Source organism: Tachyglossus aculeatus, chromosome 9 (genome assembly GCF_015852505.1).
Source record: "Tachyglossus aculeatus isolate mTacAcu1 chromosome 9, mTacAcu1.pri, whole genome shotgun sequence".
NCBI lineage: Eukaryota > Metazoa > Chordata > Mammalia > Monotremata > Tachyglossidae > Tachyglossus > Tachyglossus aculeatus.
In genome coordinates this window covers 51,264,296-51,285,085 of record NC_052074.1, presented here as the reverse complement: position 1 = coordinate 51,285,085, position 20,790 = coordinate 51,264,296, and the positions used below count along the sequence as shown (strand labels likewise).

General features: G+C 41.0%; 1 protein-coding gene across 6 annotated transcripts in view; it reads left to right on the top strand.

Annotated features, from left to right (window-relative positions):
* The window catches only part of SCN3A (sodium voltage-gated channel alpha subunit 3), a 117,611-nt gene that overhangs the window by 17,000 nt on the left and 79,821 nt on the right, over positions 1-20,790 (top strand). For 3 of the 6 annotated variants that reach the window (XM_038751878.1, XM_038751880.1, XM_038751876.1), the window contains 5 exons: positions 6,156-6,295; positions 9,207-9,523; positions 12,233-12,351; positions 14,929-15,018; positions 19,528-19,656. In XM_038751878.1, the coding sequence (XP_038607806.1) occupies positions 9,257-9,523; positions 12,233-12,351; positions 14,929-15,018; positions 19,528-19,656 (605 nt within the window). In that variant the 5' untranslated portion in view covers positions 6,156-6,295; positions 9,207-9,256. Of the gene's footprint in view, positions 1-6,155; positions 6,296-9,206; positions 9,524-12,232; positions 12,352-14,928; positions 15,019-19,527; positions 19,657-20,605; positions 20,698-20,790 lie in introns of all 6 variants that reach the window. The other 3 variants (XM_038751881.1, XM_038751879.1, XM_038751877.1) reach the window with 2 other exon arrangements.

Genomic DNA, 20,790 nt, shown 5'->3' with positions numbered 1-20,790 from the left:
ATTATCTGTTATATTATTTTCATCTAGATTATAAACTCCTTGAGGGCAGGATTTGGGTCTGCTAATTGTATTGTACTCCCCTGGTGCTTAATACAGTGTTCTGCACTAACACTCAAATACTATTGGCTGATTTAATCACTCTCAGTTCTCTTTTCTTTACTCTTCCCTCCATTAGATTGTAAACCCCTTGAGGGCAGAGTTATGTCTTTGGTAATTTCATAATGCTCTTAATAATAATAATAATTATGGTGCTCGTTAAGCACTTACTATGTGCCTTGCACTGTTCTAAGCGCTGGGGTAGATACAAGGTAATCAGGTTGTCCCACGTGGGGCTCAGTCTCTTCATCCCCATTTTACAGATGAGGTAACTGAGGCACAGAGATGTGAAGTGACTTGCCCAAGGACACACAGCAGGCAAGTGGCAGATCCGGGATTAGAACCCACATCCTCTGACTCCCAAGCCCTGCTCTTGCCACTAGGCCATGCTGCCTTATGCAATAGGGGTTTTATAAATACTATTGGTGGAGGGGTAAAATAAAGTTCAATGACCTGTTTTTTTTCCTCCTCCTCTTAACTGGTAATCACGGTATTTATAAGGGCTTTAGAAGTTATGAAATAAAGGGGAAGATCTAGAAATTGTCCATTGCAAATCATCAATTAACATTGGTAAACCATATTTTTCTTTATTTTTGCTGATAAAGTGATTGGGAAAATAGCAGTGACAAATGCTATAGTCATTATTGAAAAAAGGAATAATTTTCCTATGTGTTAGAGATGTGATTTAGAGAAAAAATTGTTCAGGAGACATGCATGTGTAACCTAATAAAAACTGAGAGATTTATATTGGAGAGATTTCATGACTATTGAGGGAGCATATATGGACTCCAAAGCTGTTATGAACACTGCAGAAATGAATCAAAACAAATATTTTTTCAGATGCTGATAAAAAATTACATAAATTATTCATTCATTCAATTGTATTTATTGAGCGCTTACTGTGTGCACAGCACTGTACTAAGCGCTTGGGAAGTACAAGTTGGCAACATATAGAGACGGTCCCTACCCAACAGCGGGCTCACAGTCTAGAAGATGCTTTGGATGTATCATTATTTAACTGACCTGAAAAGATCTGATCATAAGGGGAAATCATTTGATACTAAAAGCATCCATGTTATTAGCAAAATATTTTTGTTGAATTTTTCATCCTGCCTTTGTCTCTGATACATGTTATTACTTGCCTCAGTGCCATGGTTTTAAAAATAAAATGCCGTGTATGAATGCTGGAGACTGCAGTCATTGTTAGATAGGAAAAAAAATATCAATGCCAGAGCTGTAGCCTATATTTCTTCATCTTATTAATTATAATTTTGCTGTTTTGAATAATTTCAGTAATTCTTGCCACAAGATTTTGATAAAATGTATCATAGCATTTAAAATTCAACAATATATGCAGTAGAGATGTATTGTACTTTCCAAGCACGTTGAACAGTGTTCTGCACACAATACGGGCTTATAAATACGACTGAATGAAGGAATGGACAGTCAATGAATGTATCATTAGATACAGTATGGAAAAATGATAATAAGGAGGAAATATGCTGGATTTTCTTTAGGTGCAATATTAAAAGAGTAGATCAGTGACACTAAGTAATGCCCATTTTGGCTTTCGTTCTATTTGAATCTCTCCTTCATCTTTAAAGCTGAACCTACTGACAATGAGGTAGCCTAGTGGAAAAAAGCATGGGCTCAGGAGTCAGATGGCATCGGTTCTGATCCCGATTCTGCCACTTGCCTGCTTTGTGACCTCTGTGACCTGTTCTCCTTCCGACTTAGATTGTGAACCCTCTGTGGTACAGTGTGGTAGTATGACTTGACTATTTGTATCTTCCCTAATGCTTATTACAGTATTTGGCACGTAGTAAGTGCTTAACAAATACAACTATTTTTGTTACTCTCATAGGGTTGTGGCAGGAAAGGTTGATGTGCAGTTAACGCCCATGTTACCCTTTACACTGCTGTTTTACCACGCAGTCCCTGCCATTGTTTTCATTTTTGCCTCTTGATCTGACGACCTTCTCAAAGCCTCTTTTGAGGTGCCCAACCTCTCTTCTGATTGTTGCACCCCTAACGTGTGTGTGGATGAAGTTGCTCCCTAGCAGCTTATTTCCCTACTGTGTGGTTTGATGCTCTGCTTTACTATAAAGCACTTTAAGAAACTTGACTTTAAGGCACTCAATCACCTTGCGCCTTCTACCTCACCTCGCTATTCTCCTGCCCACTGTGCTTCTCTAATGCCAACCTTCTCACTGTCACTCAGTCTCATCTGTCTTGCCATCTACTCATCACCCACATCCTGCCTCTGGCCCAGAACGTCCTCCCTCCTCATATACGAAAGACAATGACTCTCCCCACTTTCTATGCCTTCCCTGACTAAACCCTCCTTTCCTCTTCTCTCGTTGCCTTTGGCGTCACCTTGATGGGCTCCCCTTGTTCATCTTCTTTCCCAGCCCCACAACATTTATGTATATATCTGTAGTTTTACTTATATTAATGTCTGTCTTCCCCTCTAGACTGTAAGCTCATCATGGGCAGAGAATGTGTCTGTTATTTGTATCCACCCAGTGCTTAGTACAGTGCTCTGCACACAGACAGCCCTCAATAAATACAACTGACTGACTATGGCTTTAAAATGTGTATTTCACCCTTTATTGTTGTGTCCAACCCACTGCAGCTCAGCATACAGAAGGGTCTTAGGTGTCTAATCATCCACTCTCCTCATGCGTCGGACTCAGTGAGACTGTGTTGCAGTGAGCATTAGCACAATGCTAGTGAACTAATTGCATGAAGAGCTTCATTATTGCTTTGGTTGTCTTGCATTTGATGTCACTTCTTGCTTTCAGATGATACTAGTTAGATAGCTGAAGAAGGCATAATGCCTTATGTGGTAGGCACAGACTTCAGACTCTCTTAGAAGGTTGAACACCGTCACAATATTTAAACATCTATCAATAAGTTCTAAAAACTTTGCTGGGCTTCTTGATTCAGTTTTCATTTCTTAGTAAGTGCTCAATAAATACGATTGAATGAATGAATTTCTTTGTCTATCCATGTGTTGTTGTATAAGGAGCAGAATTGGACGACGGCATTGTGCTCTGAATGGTTGTGAGTTGAATTTCCCCAGAAAACTGCAGTATTTTTCTGGCCTATTATCAGTCTATAGTATTGTGGCTTACAGTCATTTGAATGTCTTCCTGTGGATGGCCTCCAGATTAGCCTTTTCGATTGGAAGACTTTCTCAGTGGAGAGGGCTGCCATGATAGATGATGGTGCAATAAATTCTCAGCGTGCTAAATTTTCCCCTTCATTTACCTGAATTTCGATAGTAGGGGTCTCCATCCTCCTCCTCCTCCTCAGTACATATTAAGTATCTACTGTGGGCAGAGCTCTGAACTAGGCACTTGATATAGGATAGTAAAAGTTGAAGAAATGGTTTCTATCCTCCCAGAGTTCACCATAGAATGGGTGAAGACAGGCAGAAATATATTGTAAAAATACAGTGGAAACAAGAGGAGAAAAATAGGTACAATGGATAGCACCAAAAATGTCAGAAAGGAAAAAAACAAGAATAAATAGACTACATAAACTTCTAAATACATACCTAGGGGATAGAACACAGGCCTGGGAATTAGATGGGCCTTGGTTTTAATCCCAATTTGGCCACTTACTTGTCTGCTGTGTGGCCTTGAGCAAGTCACTTTACTTTTCTGTGGCTGAGTTACCTCATCTGTAAAATGGGGGTTAAGACTATGAGTCCCAGGTGGGACATGGACTGTGTCCTATATGATTAGCTTGTATCTACCCCAGTGCTTAATACAGTGCGTAGCACATAGTAAGCACTTTACAAATACGATAAAAAAAGAAGCTGTAACTCAGAGTCCCGGGCTAATTCATTTAATGTCTTTTATGTGGAGTTTCCAGCCATTCCCTTCCTGAGATTCGTTTTTCAAGGATCCGGAAGAATTACGTTTCCCAGAATCCTGTGGGATCTTATCTTAGGAAGAGGATGTATTAGCCACTTAGCAAGCTGCACAGTACCTTTTAAATGAAAGATATACCAGACTTCAGCACCGTTCTCCCTTCTTCACTCTCCCAATAGCTCTGAACGTATATTCTGCTTCCTTCACGTGGTGAATACTCCATCTTGGGCTCAAGAAAGCTTGTGTGTTCATAGGACTTTGTGTTGATGGAAGTTTGCCTGTGTATTGAGGTTTCTATAATTAGGGAAGAGTAAAGCATTTGGACCCCATCTGTCTTTTTTGCTTTCCTCTCCCTTAGTGTTGAAGTTTAATTCCTTTGTCTAAGATTTCTTTGGTGGTTTGAAAGTGATTTGGACAGTCATGATTATACCTTGATTCTTTCCCATTAACCCTAGTTAAGGAGCATCAACAAAAGATTCCCCCAGTGTGGAACCTGGATCGAAAACATCTTAAAGAGCTTTGAAGTTAACGTTCTTTCCCCAGCCAGCTTGTACAAGAACTGTAGACAATAAGCAGTATTTTGTGGCTGACTTGAGAATCATCTTCTTTCCTCATCTCATTACTGTTTGTTGGGTGCTGAACTACTGAAGGAGGGAGAAAGAATCAAAGAAAAGGCTTCAGTAATTCCCACACCAGATAGCCAATCCCTGAATCATCAAGAATTGATTGGCTTTTCAAATGAAACACAGGGTTGGAAAGCACACAGTGAGCTGTTGGAAGGAATCTATAGCAGTTCCTAAACATAGGATTGGTATCTATTCCACCCCTTCTTATTTGTATCAACAGCTTTATTGTGCCATTTCCAAATCATTTTCAACCCCCTGCAAACAGGGTTGGGTCCTGCCAGACTGTAAACACATTCCAGGCAACTCCTTCCTCTTTAAAATTTTCTTCATTCAATCTCCCGCAGTTTAAAATGAGCGACCAGTAGGAAGGTCTAATTGGCTAATGTCAGCAAAGCGTCTAGGATTAAGACATGATGACTAAGGGTACCACCCATTTGATATGTACCCTGATCAGATCAGAATGTGAGGTTCTGTTGGGATGAATCTTGAGAGCTCAGAAAATGTGGGACGGTAACCTAGAAAATCAGATATGGGCAGAGGTAATAACTTTAGTGGCTGTAGCTGTTCCCTCCATCACCAACCAACCTGAGAGATATTTCTGGCTGTTTTCCCAGACTTCCAGGTGAAGTAGAAACTGTTAGTATGGTGTTTGGGTGTTCCTGGCCAGAGGTGTAAGGAGAAAGTGCCTGAAAGAGCTCCCTCTTCTCTCCCTATTGCCGTTCTGTGCATGCATGTGGCAGGTGGGGAAAAAACAGGGTGGGCTGGTAAAAAGAGCATAAGGCCAGGAGTCAGGAGATGTGGGTTCTAGTGCTGGCCCTTTCCCTTGCCTGCTGTGGATCTTGGGCAAGTGACTTCTCTGTGTCAGTTTCTCTCTCTTTCCTCCCCGCCTCCCACCCGCCCCCAACCATGTCTACATGTTTTGTTTTGTTTTGTTGTCTGTCTCCCCCTTCTAGACTGTGAGCCCATTGTTGGGTAGGGACCGTCTCTATCTGTTGCCGACTTGTACTTCCCAAGTGCTTAGTACAGTGCTCTGCACACAGTAAGTGCTCAATAAATACGATTGAATGAATGAATGAACCATGTAAAGTGGAGATGAAATACCGGCTTTCCTTCCCCATATAACTATGAGCCCCCCAGGGTGGGACAGTCCCTGTCCTTGATCCGATTGTATTGTATCAAGCCTTCTGCTTAGCACAGGGCTTGATACATAGTAAGTACTTAAATATGACTACTATCGGGGAAGCAGCGTAGCTCAGTGGCAGGCTTGGGAGCCAGAGGTCATGGGTTCAAATCCCGGCTCCGCCACTTGTCAGCTGTGTGACCTTGGGCAAGCCACTTAACTTCTCTGTGCCTGTTACCTCATCTGTAAAATGGGGATGAAGACTGTGACAACTTGATCACCTTGTGTCCCCCGGAGCGCTTAGAACAGTGCTTCACAGATAGTAAGCGCTTAACAAATACCGCCATTATTATTCTTATCAGGATTATTATTGATCATTATTGTTTGGGGGTTGCTTGAATCCAGGTCTAATCCCTGCTTTTTTATTAACAGGTAAGGTTTGGCGCCTCAAGAGAGAACTGTAAATACCACCCTTACGATTAGTGGACCTAGTTTCTTCAAGGTGCTGGCCGCTGAAGGGATCAGGTTACATTTTGACTTACTGTCAACTGCTTATGTTTTACCCCTGAGATGTGAGTAGAGCTGACCAAATTTCTATTCACAGAGATGACAAATTTACAGCCTCCTGACTTGGTCCTGTTGCTATGGAAACTGCCTTTTCCTGCCAGAAATAATCGATTTTTGTCTGTAAAATAATCATAAAAATACCCACAAAAAGAGACTATTGACTAAGGAAGTATAGGCACACTGAATACAGCAGATTGTCAATAATTCTGGGAAGTTCAGATGGAGTTTTTGTAGATGATATGTGGCGGCAAAGGAAAATTTCCTCATCTGTGTGACTGTTTCATAGAATGTCAAAGATTCTGCATTCGATTGACTTCAGAATGCTGCTTTATTTATTCATCAACGTCAACTGATCTTTACTGAGTGGCACCGTTTGGATAGTTTACGCTTTATGGACTGCCAAGGGAAGGTGTTTTAGAAATCAGAAATGTTGAACAAAATGCTCTAGCTGTACATAGCTATAGTGTCATAAATGACAAGGCTAAAAGCCCCAAATTGAAGGTAGTGTGCTGGAAAATCGCTGCTTCCAAAGGCTTCCCTGCTTCATTTCCAGGACACGGTTATAGAGCGAAAGAACTTGCAAAAAATTGGAAGTGATTAGAGTGCTACCATCATTTTTGGATGGAGTCTCCTTTGGGGAATGATGGAGACTTGGTCCTGAAATGCTTCAGGGCTGTGAACCTGTGCTTTGAAATTGTCATAATGGTAGTGGCTTACACAGCCCGTCAGCTTTCTTTCATCCATGCCGGTCATGTTCCCACTGAGGCACTGAGTCTAGCGAGCACGTAGGTGGACAGGGGTGGAGCACATTGCCAAATGCATGTTCGGGCTTTGTTCATTGTTATCTTCCATCAGGCAGAACCAGGTTTAATTCGTAGAGTGATGCTCTGTCCCCAAGACCAACAGCTGGACTACAAACACTTTGGCTCTTTGTAAAAGGACGCAAATTTAGTTGGGGGTGAGGAGCTGTGATGGCATGTGGCTCTTTCAGAAGTGTCCCATGTTCATTCAATCGTATTTATTGAGCGCTTACTATGTGCAGAGCACTGTACTAAGCGCTTGAACTCTTTTGATGACTTTGTCACAGTAAAGTGCCTCAATGGTATTCAGTTGCCCAAACTGTAAGAAATTCATTTTTGGTTTAAGAATCTCTGGCAGACTGTGACCCATTTTCAAAGGTTTGAAAGCTACAGTAGTTAAAATATAGCTGAACATAATTCTTCCAAAGCAGTGGTTTCCACATGTACAACGATGTCTCCCTTCTGGACTGTAAGCTCCTGGTGGACAGGGATCATATCTACCAGCTCTATCCCAAGCACTTAGTACAGCACCCTGCACACAGTTAGCACTCAGTAAATACCATTGGATGATTGTTAACACCAGACAGGCACACCTTTCTTCCAAACATTCTTTTGGTCTGCTACTGGACGGTTATGTGCTGATGTACCTAAAAGTTGGGGAAATTTACTAGAACTGATTTTTACCAGTTTATACATAAATTAGCATCATTCCCTCTTTCATATTAGCTAGAGATGGGCAAATTACCATTCACAGTGCTAGCACAAGATGTTAGTTGTTTGACTTTTGGGGCCCCTTAAATTGTGCTGCCCTCCGGGCAGATTTTAGAGTTAATCTCTACTTTTTAGCAGTGTGTTGTTGTATGAGTGTAATGTGTACTGCATATTGTAATAATTTCTAATCTGATGTCTTTCTTAAATTTTCACAAATTTTGTCAGAAGTGTGGTTTTTTTAAAGTAAAAGTTTTTGAGTGGTTTTTCATCACAAACATTTTACAAATAATCACCAACAGTCTATCAATGGTATTTATTGAGCATTTACAGTGTGCAGAACACTGTACTAAACACTTTGGAGAACAACAGAATTGGCAGATATGTTCCCTTCGCATAATGAGTTTACAGTCTTGGGGGGAAACAGACATTAAATAATTTATATAGAATTTAAAGATACATATATGAGTGCGGTGGAGTGAGGGTAGGGCAGATATCAAATGCAGAGATGATGTAGAAGGGAGAGGGAGCTGGGAATAAGAGGGCATAATCAGGTAAGGCTTCTTGGAGGAGATGTGACCACAATAATGCTTTGAAGGTGGAGAATAATGGTCCTGAGATACTCGACACTGTACCCTCTACCGTACTGATCACCGACAGGTTTCTCCAAGTGATTCATCCCAGAATCAATCCCTTGCTACACCAAGACAGACTTTTCCTGCCTCCTTTCCTGCAGCTCCCTAAAGCGAAAGCTATAGCACTCTTGTCTAAACGATTAAGTGACGGATGGTAGAGAGTTAAATGGAAGTACTCCCATCTTAATGAAAAGTTAAATTTAATTGTAGTTAGCACCAGAAGGAACTATATACTCCCAAGTCTCTATTATCCATGCTAATAGGACTCAGCTGATATAATATATAGATAAGTTGAAATTCAGCTACTCTTCCCCCATCAAACCTTTCTATCAGTCCACTTAAAAGAAGTTAAGTTACCCAGTTTAGGTTCTCCTTAGTTCCCTACATAACTCACCCTCTGCTTATCATAAATGAAGTGGCTTGAAACAGCCTCGAAAGAGGAGACAATCCGTCTCAAACAAATCGAGAGTTAGCTGTTTGCTAGTGCTTAGTATCACCAACAGAAAGTTTCTGTTTTTCTTGGCTCCAAACAACTAGAACAGATGTTTTATAGCCTTTGTAAATTTGGTGTATTTGAGAATCCGATTGAAGAGCGATATGTTTACAAGTAAAGTTTGTAATCCAGGACTCTGCAATATTTAACGTGAACAGTTCCAGTTTTTATTTACTGGCAAAACCAAATGAGAGATTAAATAATGCTCAGTTGTCTTTCTCCCCTTGTCCACTGCTTCTCTGACTAACCGACTTGCCATTTTTTGCCTTTATCCCTGCAGGAGATTCTTATGCAAGTGGCTAAACGTAATTAAATTTGCAGGATGAAAAGATGGCACAGGCACTGTTGGTACCACCAGGACCCGAAAGCTTCCGCTACTTTACTAGAGAATCTCTTGCTGCTATCGAAAAACGTTCTGCAGAAGAAAAAGCTAAGAAGCCCAAACAAGAACATAAAGAGGATGATGATGAGGATAAGCCAAAGCCAAACAGTGACTTGGAAGCGGGAAAATCCCTTCCATTTATTTATGGAGACATTCCTCCAGGAATGGTGTCTGAGCCCCTGGAAGACCTGGACCCATACTATATTAACAAAAAGGTAAGTGTGTATTCTACAATTTGAGAGGTTTCTTTCTCATTGAAATGCTGTTATTTTAGCTTAGTACCTCTAGGTTTATGAATGCAACAAGTGCCTATCTTATACTGACTTAGTAATTCTGTTTCTTGGAAAGTTTGAAAGGCTCATCATAGATTGGGACAGTATAAACTTCCACATAAATAGCAGTGTTCCAAGGGTGGAAGATTCCTTTAGAAAACTGGGCTGCAGGCTGCTTACTGGGGCACAGTACACTGACTGAAAAATATAATCATTCACAGGAGCTGGACAATTAGTTAAGACAAAGTTGGTCATTAAGGAAAGAGTTAACATGCACTTTATCTTTGTGGTTATTTGTTTGGTTTAAAGGAAGAAAGAAACGAGTTGCCAAAATGATGGCTCATGTTCTAAACAGACTTGTTAGTTGTAAAAATCAGATTCACGCTCTTAGAGTTGGTATTTTGGTTTCAAATGTTCCTTTTACGCTGTGTTAGTTTTGGTATTTATTAGGACTTTCTATATATACTAAGTGGTGGGCTGTCTATAAGATCAGCATTTCAGGTGCAGTCCCTGTCCCAATTGGAGCTCTTGTTTTACTCCAGTGACAATTAGCCTACAATTCTTTGTCCGTGCTAAAAAGTTAAATTGAGAAATTGTTTCTCTCACACACATGTTTTTCAGGCCATGATAGGTATGCTTAGGCTTGCTAACTGCAATGTCAAAGCGACGGAGTAGACTGTAAAGCATCTACATTTTTTTTGTTCCTTAGACTGTAACTTTAGGCAGCCCAGGGAGGATGTGAGGCTCATCCTCAGAAATTTTCGAGAAAACGACAAACCCCCATGGTTTAGTTATTCCTCTGCCAGAGCGTCTCCTCTCAGCCCCATTATTCTCTCATCTTTTACATTATTTTGTTTTTATTGTTTAAACCTTCCATGTTTGTCTATTGGCTGGCCTCTCTCCCCTTCCAAATTCTTAGATGGTAAACCGCTTGAGGGCCAGAAACCGTGTCTCATTTTTGCCTATCTAGTCTAGTGTATTTTTTCCCCAGTATTTAGTACTGAAATTCTAACTTATAAAGTACTTAATAAATACCATTACTACTATAAGGAAGACAGCCGGAAAATAGGAAAACACCCCTCTTCAGCACACCCTTCATTCAGAACATTGATTCTATTTGTTTTTACTTGAAAGGGTTTTTTTGTGTGTTTTGTTTTTTCAGCCGCTATATAGAAACATTGGATTGCTATCTTCACAGCGTGTGCTGTACTATGTAGTAGGGGAACCCACAGACCAGAAATTAGGAGGTAATTGTCCAGGCATAGTTCTTTGAGTATTTCAGCAGTGTGAGTCATGCCTGCCTACATATTAGGATGTCATCTCTTTTTCCTGAATCTTCTCTTGGGACCATAAACCGCTCTGGCAGTGCTGGGGAAGATGAGGAACAGGAAGATCTGTCTCAGGGTGGGAATGGCAGTCTCTTTCCCCCAAATTGGCCTATTTAACCTCTCCCCCGCACTCCTCCACCTTTGGATAAAACCCCAAGGATGACCAGTATAGAGGACATATCACCATATCAATAGAGAGCCCAGGTATAATATCCTTCCTGTTCTGTGTTCCATGAGCAGGCCCAGGTGGTGCCATTAGGCAGAAACTGCTTCTCTCCCTCCTTATTTTCCTTTCTTTTTTTTTCCCTCTCCACCCGCAACGTTTCCCTCACTGGCTACTTCCGAACTAGTTCCCATCCTACCCTAGGTGACCAGTTTTCTGGCCCTGACAGTTAAAGCGGTAGCAGTTTCTATTCTCATTTGCTCAGCCCCTGCTCATCTTCTCCTTCAAGGTGGGCTCTTAGAAGTATAAAAACTGAGGAGCCGTTGGCCGAGTCAAAGGTGACTTCAGCTCTTCTTCTTACCGTCTCTTGCCGCCGCGGCTCAGCTTCTTGCAGGGCTCCCTGCAGTTTTTCCTCCTCCAAGACCCAGCAAGTAAGAGAGCAGCAGCAGAGCCATGACCCAGAACAGAAACTGTGGCTGCGCTCTCCACGGCCTCACCAGGGAGCACTCATTTCTTTCGGCGCAGCCAGAGACACGGACACGTGACAGAATGCTCGCAAGCTGTTTGCCCAAGTCTGAGGACAGACTATGGATCTTTCCAATAATCGTTCAAAGGCTACATTATTTACTCTCATTTGATATTCTGATGATATGCTAGGGAAAGAACTACATATGGCAGAATTTGGAGAATTTTCAAGTGAAGAGAGAGGCTAGAATAACTAATACTCCTTAGAATGAACTTGAAAGGGCTTATTGGGAAACGTCGTGCTATCGGAGTACATCGTTCAGTGGCTCGTAAATCGACAGTGAGTTAGTAAGTCCAAAGGGGAGCTTTGTTTTCTAGAGGTTTTGATTTCAAGTGTGTTTTTAATAGAGAGATTTTAGCTAGTTTAACTGTCTATTTAGAAGAACTGTATCCGAGTTTTGGCCAGGCTATATGAGACCATTATGCATATTTTGCCAAATTTTACTAGTAGTTTGTATTTTCATTTAGGACTGAAATCCCGAGACAGATTTTTTTTTAATGGTTTAAAAGAAGGCTAATATGAAAACGTGTAAATTTGGCAGGAAGATTTCCTCAAATATTTTCCTGTGAAAGATACTTCAACTTTTAATACATTTTAAATCGTTTCTAATGTTCTTTTTCTTCTTTTTTTTCCAGACTTTTGTAGTATTGAATAGAGGAAAGGCAATCTTCCGATTCAGTGCCACATCTGCCTTGTATATATTAACTCCTCTCAACCCTGTTAGAAAAATTGCTATTAAGATTTTGGTACATTCATATCCTTTTAACAGAGTCGCTCCCCAAAGTGGGATTTCTAAACTGTTCAGGGAACAATGACATTCCACTTCAATATGTAGATAATTGCCTTGAAGCAAATGTTTTGTCAGTTTCATTAGAGCCATTAGAGTAAATGACTGCTCTAAGATAGTGACAGTGAACGTAAGGGTCAAAGTGTAGTACAATTTCAATAGGGCTGATTTCAGATGGTAAGCCTCAGGTGTGTTGGGAAAGTGACAGTTGAAAATTTGAAAACGTAGAGCTCTGGAAACTTAATCTGTGATAAGGCAGTGACTTTTTTTCCCCATTTTAACGCAGCCAGGTGTCTGACATCGACCCAGCGACTGGACATTTAGTAACAAAATGAGCAGGATAGTATATTGTTTTAAGGATAGAAGTTCTGCAAGTAGGACCCCCTTTTATTCAAAATTTATTAGACCTTTATTAAAGTATGGTATTTAGTTCTGAACTTCATAACACAGATGGAACCGAGAGCTGGGGAAGGATTCAAACTAGATTTATAAAGATGTTAAAAGCTGGTATGGGACTCTGAGTTATTTTAAAAGGATTAAGAATCCTATTGCTAGTTGATGACATTCAGTAAAAGCTGGTCTATTAGGGTTATTGGCTGGAATAGGTTACAGTATCTCTAGACATCATTAAAAACACTTTTATCTCGGACGCAGAAGTTCAGTGGTTTTTTTTTTTTGATAGCATTATTAAGCGCTTACTATGTGCAAAGCACTGTTCTAAGTGCTGGGGAGGTTACAAGGTGATCAGGTTGTCCCACAGGGGGCTCACAGTCTTAATCCCCATTTTACAGATGAGGTAACTGCGGCACAGAGAAGTTAAGTGGCTTGCCCAAAGTCACACAGCTGACAAGTGGCGGAGCTGGGATTTGAACCCATGACCTCTGACTCCAGAGCCCGGGCTCTTTCCACAGAGCCACACTGCTTCAGTTTAATGGCACAGGGAGGGATAGAAGGGAAAACAAAATGCTTTTGCTTCGCTAATTGCACAGTCACCAAAAAGTACACAGACTAATTTGTACATATACTCCATAAATAGAAAAAGATCTAAAGGCACACAGGCTATCTGGGACCTAAGCATGTACTAAATTCACCATGTGAAGCAGGCCATTGACATGGCCATCAGAAGCTCCTCAGCTGGGAGGAACAGACCTTAAGCCCAGCACCTCCTGAATTTCCAAGTTTTGCCTAGCTTTCTGATTATGTCTTCTTTATAAAGGATTCTGAGAAACATTTTCAGCTAGCAAGCGCTGCAAGAATGTTTCTCTTTATCCCCACTTACCTCAGGTCCACCTGCAATAGAAGCTTGCATATTTCCATAACAGGCCTTGCCGGCACTGGCAAATTGTAAAATGAGTCTCTCAGATTAAGGGGGCTTGCCCTAGATAGTCTTTGAAGTTCATAGCCCTACATTCCTATTAAAATATAGTAAATGAAGGATTTCTTTATTTCTGAAATAGAAAATGATCAATAGCTATTCCTTCTTTTCTCTGTTTGTATTTTAACAGTTGTGTGAGATCCAGTCATCTCCTATCACACTACGTGTCCACTTAGAAATGCAGTGTGGTGGAAAGGAGTGACAATCAGTACTATTGAGTGCCTTCTGCATGGAGAGTGCTGTACTAAGCATTTGGGAAAATACAGTTAAGCTAGAAGACATAATTCCTGCCTTCAAAGAGCTTACAGTCCACTAAATTGTAAGTTCCTGAGAACAAAGATGTCTACCGCTTGGCTCAGTAGAAAGAGCCCAGGCTTGGGAGTCAGAGGTCATGGGTTCTAATCCCGGCTCTGCCACTTGTTAGCTGTGTGACTTTGGGCAAGTCACTTAACTTCTCTGAGCCTCAGTTACCTCATCTGTAAAATGGGGATTAAGACTGTGAGCCCAACAGGTAACAACCTGATCACCTGGTATCTCCCCAACGCTTAGAACAGTGCTTCACACATAGTGAGCGCTTAACAAATGCCATCATCATTATCATTATTATTACTGAATTGTATCTTCCCAAGCATTTAATACAGTGCTCTGCACACAGTAAGATCTCAATAAATGCCATTGGTTGATTGCAATGTAGCGAATGTTATGCATTGGTCTCTGTCTCTCAGGACATGATCTTTAAAAAAATAAAAAGCAGTGCAGTAAGGTAAATTCTTTATTTTGTATACTCTACCTTCATAAAGGCATAAGGACATCAGTTATCAAATTAAGATGAAAGGCCAGTTTCCCAAGGGAGTTGCTTCTTGGAGAACTGAGTTGAAAGAAGAGTTCCCATTAACCTCAGTCTTGACGGTATATTTAGGACAGCTTTCTGAAAGTCAGGGTCAGCATCAGAAATGGGCCTTTCAAGAAAATGTGTTGTGCTCAGAGATCCTCATTGTTCTAGATGTTATATTAAAAATTGAAGTTTGAACACAGTGGCACAATGTTTGACCTATTTTTCAGTGAAAATGTGCAGATTGGATTTTTGAAAGCAACTGCAGTTACTGTTGCTACAGATTTAGGGGTAATGCTTTATGAAGTGTCTAACGTATTCCTTGACTGTACTCTACCTTATTCAGCATGCTCATTATGTGCACTATCCTGACCAACTGTGTGTTTATGACCATGAGTAACCCTCCGGAGTGGACCAAGAATGTAGAGTAAGTGGAATCATCACGTTAAAATATGATATTGGCTTAAAAAAATATTCCTTGTAGATGTGGCTCCTTTCCTCTACTTTCACTGAGGTGGCACAATTTTGGAATTTGGGCAGCCTTTATTTACAAAATTAAGCCTCTAGATTCCCTGTATCAGAGGAAACCTGTTCATACTTTGAGCCAGGATATACTTTATTTATTCATTCATTCATTCAATCGTATTTATTGAGTGCTTACTGTGTGCAGATCACTGTATTAAGCACTTGGAAAGTACAGTTCAGCAATAGAGACAGACCCTGCCCACTTTATGATTTCTGTAGGTGTCAAAAAGAACTTTCTTTTCCATGAAGGACTATCACAGGTAGGCAAAGAAATACATTGTAGAAAACCATGGGTTTAGGTCAAATAGTTTGACTTGGATGAGGAAGAAAGAGTTCAGGGATTCAAAAGGTAGAACAACACATTGTGTTCATGTGAGTCTCTGCTTTGTTTCTTGACAAGCTCAATAGTGGTTGATGCCTTTAAGAGGAGAGTGGTTTTGTTCCAGTGTCCTGCCTGGGTTGGAAATGGAGGGCTGGTTTTATTTGGCCTGCCTAAGTGGGACTGCAACCATAGTAAACCAGAAGAGGCTTTGAGAGAGATGGGAAGTGTTGCTGGGCCTCTCTTCTGTGTGGGGTCAGTGAATGCATGGGATGTTTTCATACATGGGTGGCTGAACCAGTGGTGTCATGGGACTTGGCGTTTTCAGTTCCAAAAACAGTTCCACAGGTTCCCATCTTGAGTGAAATTCATGATTAGAAATGGGGGCTGGTGTGGGAGTAGGATGCATCAGCAGTGCTCCCGAGTCCCGCTGGTTTGATTTGGTTAGTGACCCAAAGGGTCTTGAGAGCTACAGGCAGGGTCTGTCCAGCTGGTACCACAAAAACAAACTGACCAATTCTCTACTAACATAAGAGATTAGATTAAAAAGCCTGGATTTATAGGCCAGATGTTTTGTTATGGCTTCTTGCTTATTAAGACTCACAAAGGTCTTGTCAGAAAAAGCTTAGCCCTCCTACTTGCCCGTGCTCAATAAGAATCACCACATTTGGATCTTGTGGATCAAAGACTCAGAGTAATGCTTTTTTGTTTTGTTTTAAACCATGGGACTTCTGTTCCAAGAACTAGATTGATTCTTCATGGAGTAATCCTTGGTGCACAGGACTGTCTATAGTAATAATAATAATAATAATAATAATGGTATTTGTTAAGCGCTTAACTATGCACCAGGCACTGTACTAAGCTTTGGGGTTGATACAAGCAAATCGGGTTGGACACAGTCCCTGTCCCATTTGGGGCTCACAGTCTCAAACCCATTTTACATATGAGGTAACAGGCCCAGAGAAGTGAAGTGACTTCCCCAAGGTCACACAGTGAACAAGTGGCCAAGTCGGGAATAGGACCCATGACCTTCTGACTCCCAAACCCGTGTTCTATCCACTACGCCATGCTGAATCCAGAATATGTAGAAACCTCTCTTGGCGATGTGCCCTCGCCCCTCCCAGCCCCCCTCAAATGTCTTTGGAAAGCAGTCAGATTGTAAGAAACATCTACTTCCTTAGAACAATTTGCTCTCCACAGAATATGCCCTCTTTGACAGCCAACTGCCCTCTGTTTTGAGCCTGTATTCCAGGAAGTACGGCTAGGTTCTGGCAGGTTTCTTTGTCTTTGAAATAAAGGGCCTGATTTCTCAGACATCATCAGGGCAGACTTTCTCTAACCCCTGTATAAAAGAGAAAAGAAGTGATTATAACTCTTCTCTGGCCCTCTCAGATCTCTGAGGGAGTGAAGGGGGCTGAAATTGCCTAAGCCCTTCCCTTCCATTCAGGTGTAAGAGTGCCGGGGAGAGGTGGGTAATTTAGGCCCAGGCTCTCTGAGTTATCTCGCCTACTAGTAACAGTGCGAAGCCAATTGCCCATTCTAAGACTGAGACTAGTTCAGATAAGCAACTGTCAGAGAGCCAATCCATTCTTATTCAGCTATCTAGGATAGGTATATATTTAAATTTGTTCAGTTAACTAGACTTTGGAAGTGGTAGATCGCATAATGGTAGAATAAGTGGCTTTCCACTGAAATAATTGAGCATTTCAGTGTTCTTGGTTTTAAGAACCTGGGGAGAGTTTAGTTTCATTTATACCATCTCTGTAGAAGTCTTACAGAAAGTTCCTGAATTTGGAATACAGGGATTACTAAGCAGTGATGACTGTGGTATAGAAGCATACCCACTGGAAGGTTTGCTGATGATTCTAGATCCCTTTTCAGAATCATAAAAGCAGAGGATTAACAATTAGCCTAAAGCCTGTCCTCAGTATTCTCTACTAAACGGTCAAGAATACCCATCAGTAATGAAAATCTGAAAGCTGTAGTTTGGTAGTACGTTTTAATGGTACTTGTTAAATGTATATTATATGCTAGGCACTGTATTAAGCGCTGGGGATAATCAGGTTGGACACAGTCCCTGTCCCCCATAGGGTTCACAGTCTTAATCCCCATTTTGCAGATGAAGTAACTGAGGCACAGAGAGGTTAAATGACTGCCCAAGGTCACACAGAAGACAAGTGGCAGAGCTGGGATTAGAACCCAGGTCCTCTGACTTCCAGGCCCTGCTGTCTGAATAAAGAAATGACAGATATATATATATATATATACATATATATATATATATATGCATATATATGTCTTTATTCATATATATATGAATCTGAATGGATATGGCCAACAGGTCCTCTGAGTGACTGACAGTCAAAATACGGTATTAATGTGGGAGCAAGCTTCACACTTGACTGAAGGTCCAAAGAGAAATTCTAGTATCCCACTTTCTATCTGCGTCCAACATCTGGATGTACCGTAGATATCATATCCCGAACAGCCCATGACCTATACACCTAACGTTGTGGCAAACATGGTCATGTTGCAATCCGGGAGCCCAGTCAAATCGCCAGCATCAAAACAATGCTTATTGCATCATAATTCTTCTGGATGTGACATGCGAATAGAATTTCACAGTAATAACAATAATAATCATCATACTCGTGGTATTTGTTAATCACTTACTGTGTCCCAAGCACTGTACTAAGCACTGGAGTAGATAAAAGATAATCAGAAAGGGAGAACAACTACTTAATCCGCAGGTTACAGATGAAGAATCTGAGGCAAAGAGAAGTTGTGGCATGTCGAAAATCACAGGGCAGGCCAGTGGCAAAGCCGGGATTAGAATTTAGGTCCCCTGACTCCCCAGATCATGCATTTCCCACTAGACCAGCAGAATCCCTAAGAAACTGTAATATGCCGAGTTGAAGTGTGGAGCCATAAGCAAGGAGGCCAAAAAAGTTCTAGACACAATGAAACAATCCTTGAAATCTTCAGCAACTATCAGACCAGCAAGATATACAGCAATTCGGAATGGGGTGGCTCTTTAAAAGCAGATGCACGTAGACGATCATGAGACCAAGAAGCACAACTGAAAATGATAGTTTGGACCGTGTGGATAGTAAATGTAGGAACACAGCAAAGAGAAGCAGCATGGCCTGGTGGGAAAAGCTTGGACCTGGGAACCAGAGGCCCTGGGTTCTAATTTTGCCACTGCCAGTTGCCTGTCCTGATCCTGTGCAACCTCACTTAACTTCATTGTGCCTCATTTTCCTTAACTGAAAAATGGTTCTTCAGTGTCTTCTTCCATCTTCTTAAACTGGGAGCCCTACGTGGGACAGGGACTCTGTCTGACCCGATTAACCTGTATCTATCCCAGCGCTTAGAACAGTGTTTGACACATCATAGTAAGTGTTTTAACAAATACCAAGAAAAAGCCCATCTTTACATGCATCTTGTGGAGACTGGATTGGTGGATTGTCAGTCCTGCATTGCCCCTTTGAGTCACGTTTAAGCAGTGTGGCTTAGTGGAAAGAGCACAGGCTTGGGAGTCAGAGGTCGTGGGTTCTAATCCCACCTCTGCCACTTGTCAGCTGTGTGACTTCGGGAAAGTCACTGACTTCTCTGTGCCTCAGTTACCTCATCTGTAAAATGGGGATTAAGACTGTGAGTCCCATGTGGGACAACACGATTAACTTGTATATACCCCTATGCTTAGAACAGTGCTTGGCACATAGTAAGTGCTTAACAAAAAACATCAATATCATTATTATTATTATTATTTAAAAATAAGGTTGAAATCTTAGCAGCAGCATCTTTTAATCCAAAGGACAAAGGACAAATGTCAGTCTCTGCTTTTCTCTATTTGTCTCTCAATAACAATATCTTGATCTGTTCTATATTAGCTGACAGGAAAGAAACAAACTGACAAGATTGGTATGGAAAAATAAAAACTGTTGGGTAAGAAGTGTGGCTTCCTTAGACAAATCAAAGTCCTGAATTTAATGCTCATTGTGAAAATGTTTGAAAGGAGCATTTCATAAGAAATACAGCTACCTCAGAACAATTATGCCACGTTAATTTATTTTAAACGATTCTCCGCAGGTACACATTCACTGGAATTTATACCTTTGAATCACTTGTAAAAATTCTGGCAAGGGGCTTCTGCTTAGAAGAATTTACTTTCCTTCGAGATCCATGGAACTGGCTTGATTTCAGTGTCATTTTGATGGCGTAAGTGGTTTAAATCATTTCTAAGCTCAGGGGCATGAAATAAGTGGCAGCGTAGGCCATGCTGTTACTAAGCATGTACTTTCTGTAGATTTGATTTCTGAGGATTGGTAAAATTAGTTGATCTGATTCTATGCTTCACCACAGAATCCTAAAACTTGAATAATGTGCGGTATTTTTAAAGTGAAAATGTCCTGTGGAAGTTAGCACTGTCAGCCACTAGAAGTAATGTTAGACTGTTAACTCCTTGAGGGTAGGGATCGTGTCTACTAGCGTGGCTCAGTGGAAAGAGCATGGGCTTTGGAGTCAGAGGACATGGGTTCAAATCTCAGCTCCGTCAACTGTGTGACTTTGGGCAAGTCACTTAACTTCTCTGTGCCTCAGTTACCTCATCTGTAAAATGGGGATTAAAACTGTGAGCCCCCCGTGGGACAACCTGATCACCTTGTAACCTCCCCAGCACTTAGAACAGTGCTTTGCACATAGTAAGCGCTTAAAAAATAGCATCATTATTATTATGATTATTACTACATCTGCAGTATTTTCCCAAGCGCTTAGGGTGATTTGAATGGAGTAAATGCTCAGTAAATAGTATCAATTGATTTGCCTGATATGGTTCACTAATTTCATGTCCAACATTCTCTTTGCTCATCTGATTGGAAACTCTTTCTCTGACTTCCTGCTAATATATCACACCCATCTGGCTTGGATTAATTAGCCTTTGAAATATATGACCAGCATGGCTCACTTCAAATAACTTTAGATGATATTAGTAGCCGCAAAATGATATTCCTCCAATCCAGACTTCAGTGGAAGGTAAACTTCAACTGGTAGCAATTCCAATGAATTTATCTTCTAAAATCAAAATGGCCTGTAAGCAGAATGCAGCATGGATTCTTTACTTCGTTTAAACCCTGCCTAAATTCTGAATAACTCTGATTTAATTCTACAGGTATGTAACAGAATTTGTAAACCTAGGCAATGTTTCAGCTCTTCGAACTTTCAGAGTCTTGAGAGCTTTGAAAACTATTTCTGTAATTCCAGGTAAGAAGTGATCAGTGTAAAGCAACAGGTCCTTTGTATCTCCAACTGTTTCTTGTGTGCTGTCATTGTGTTTGTGTGTGAACTCCCCTATTA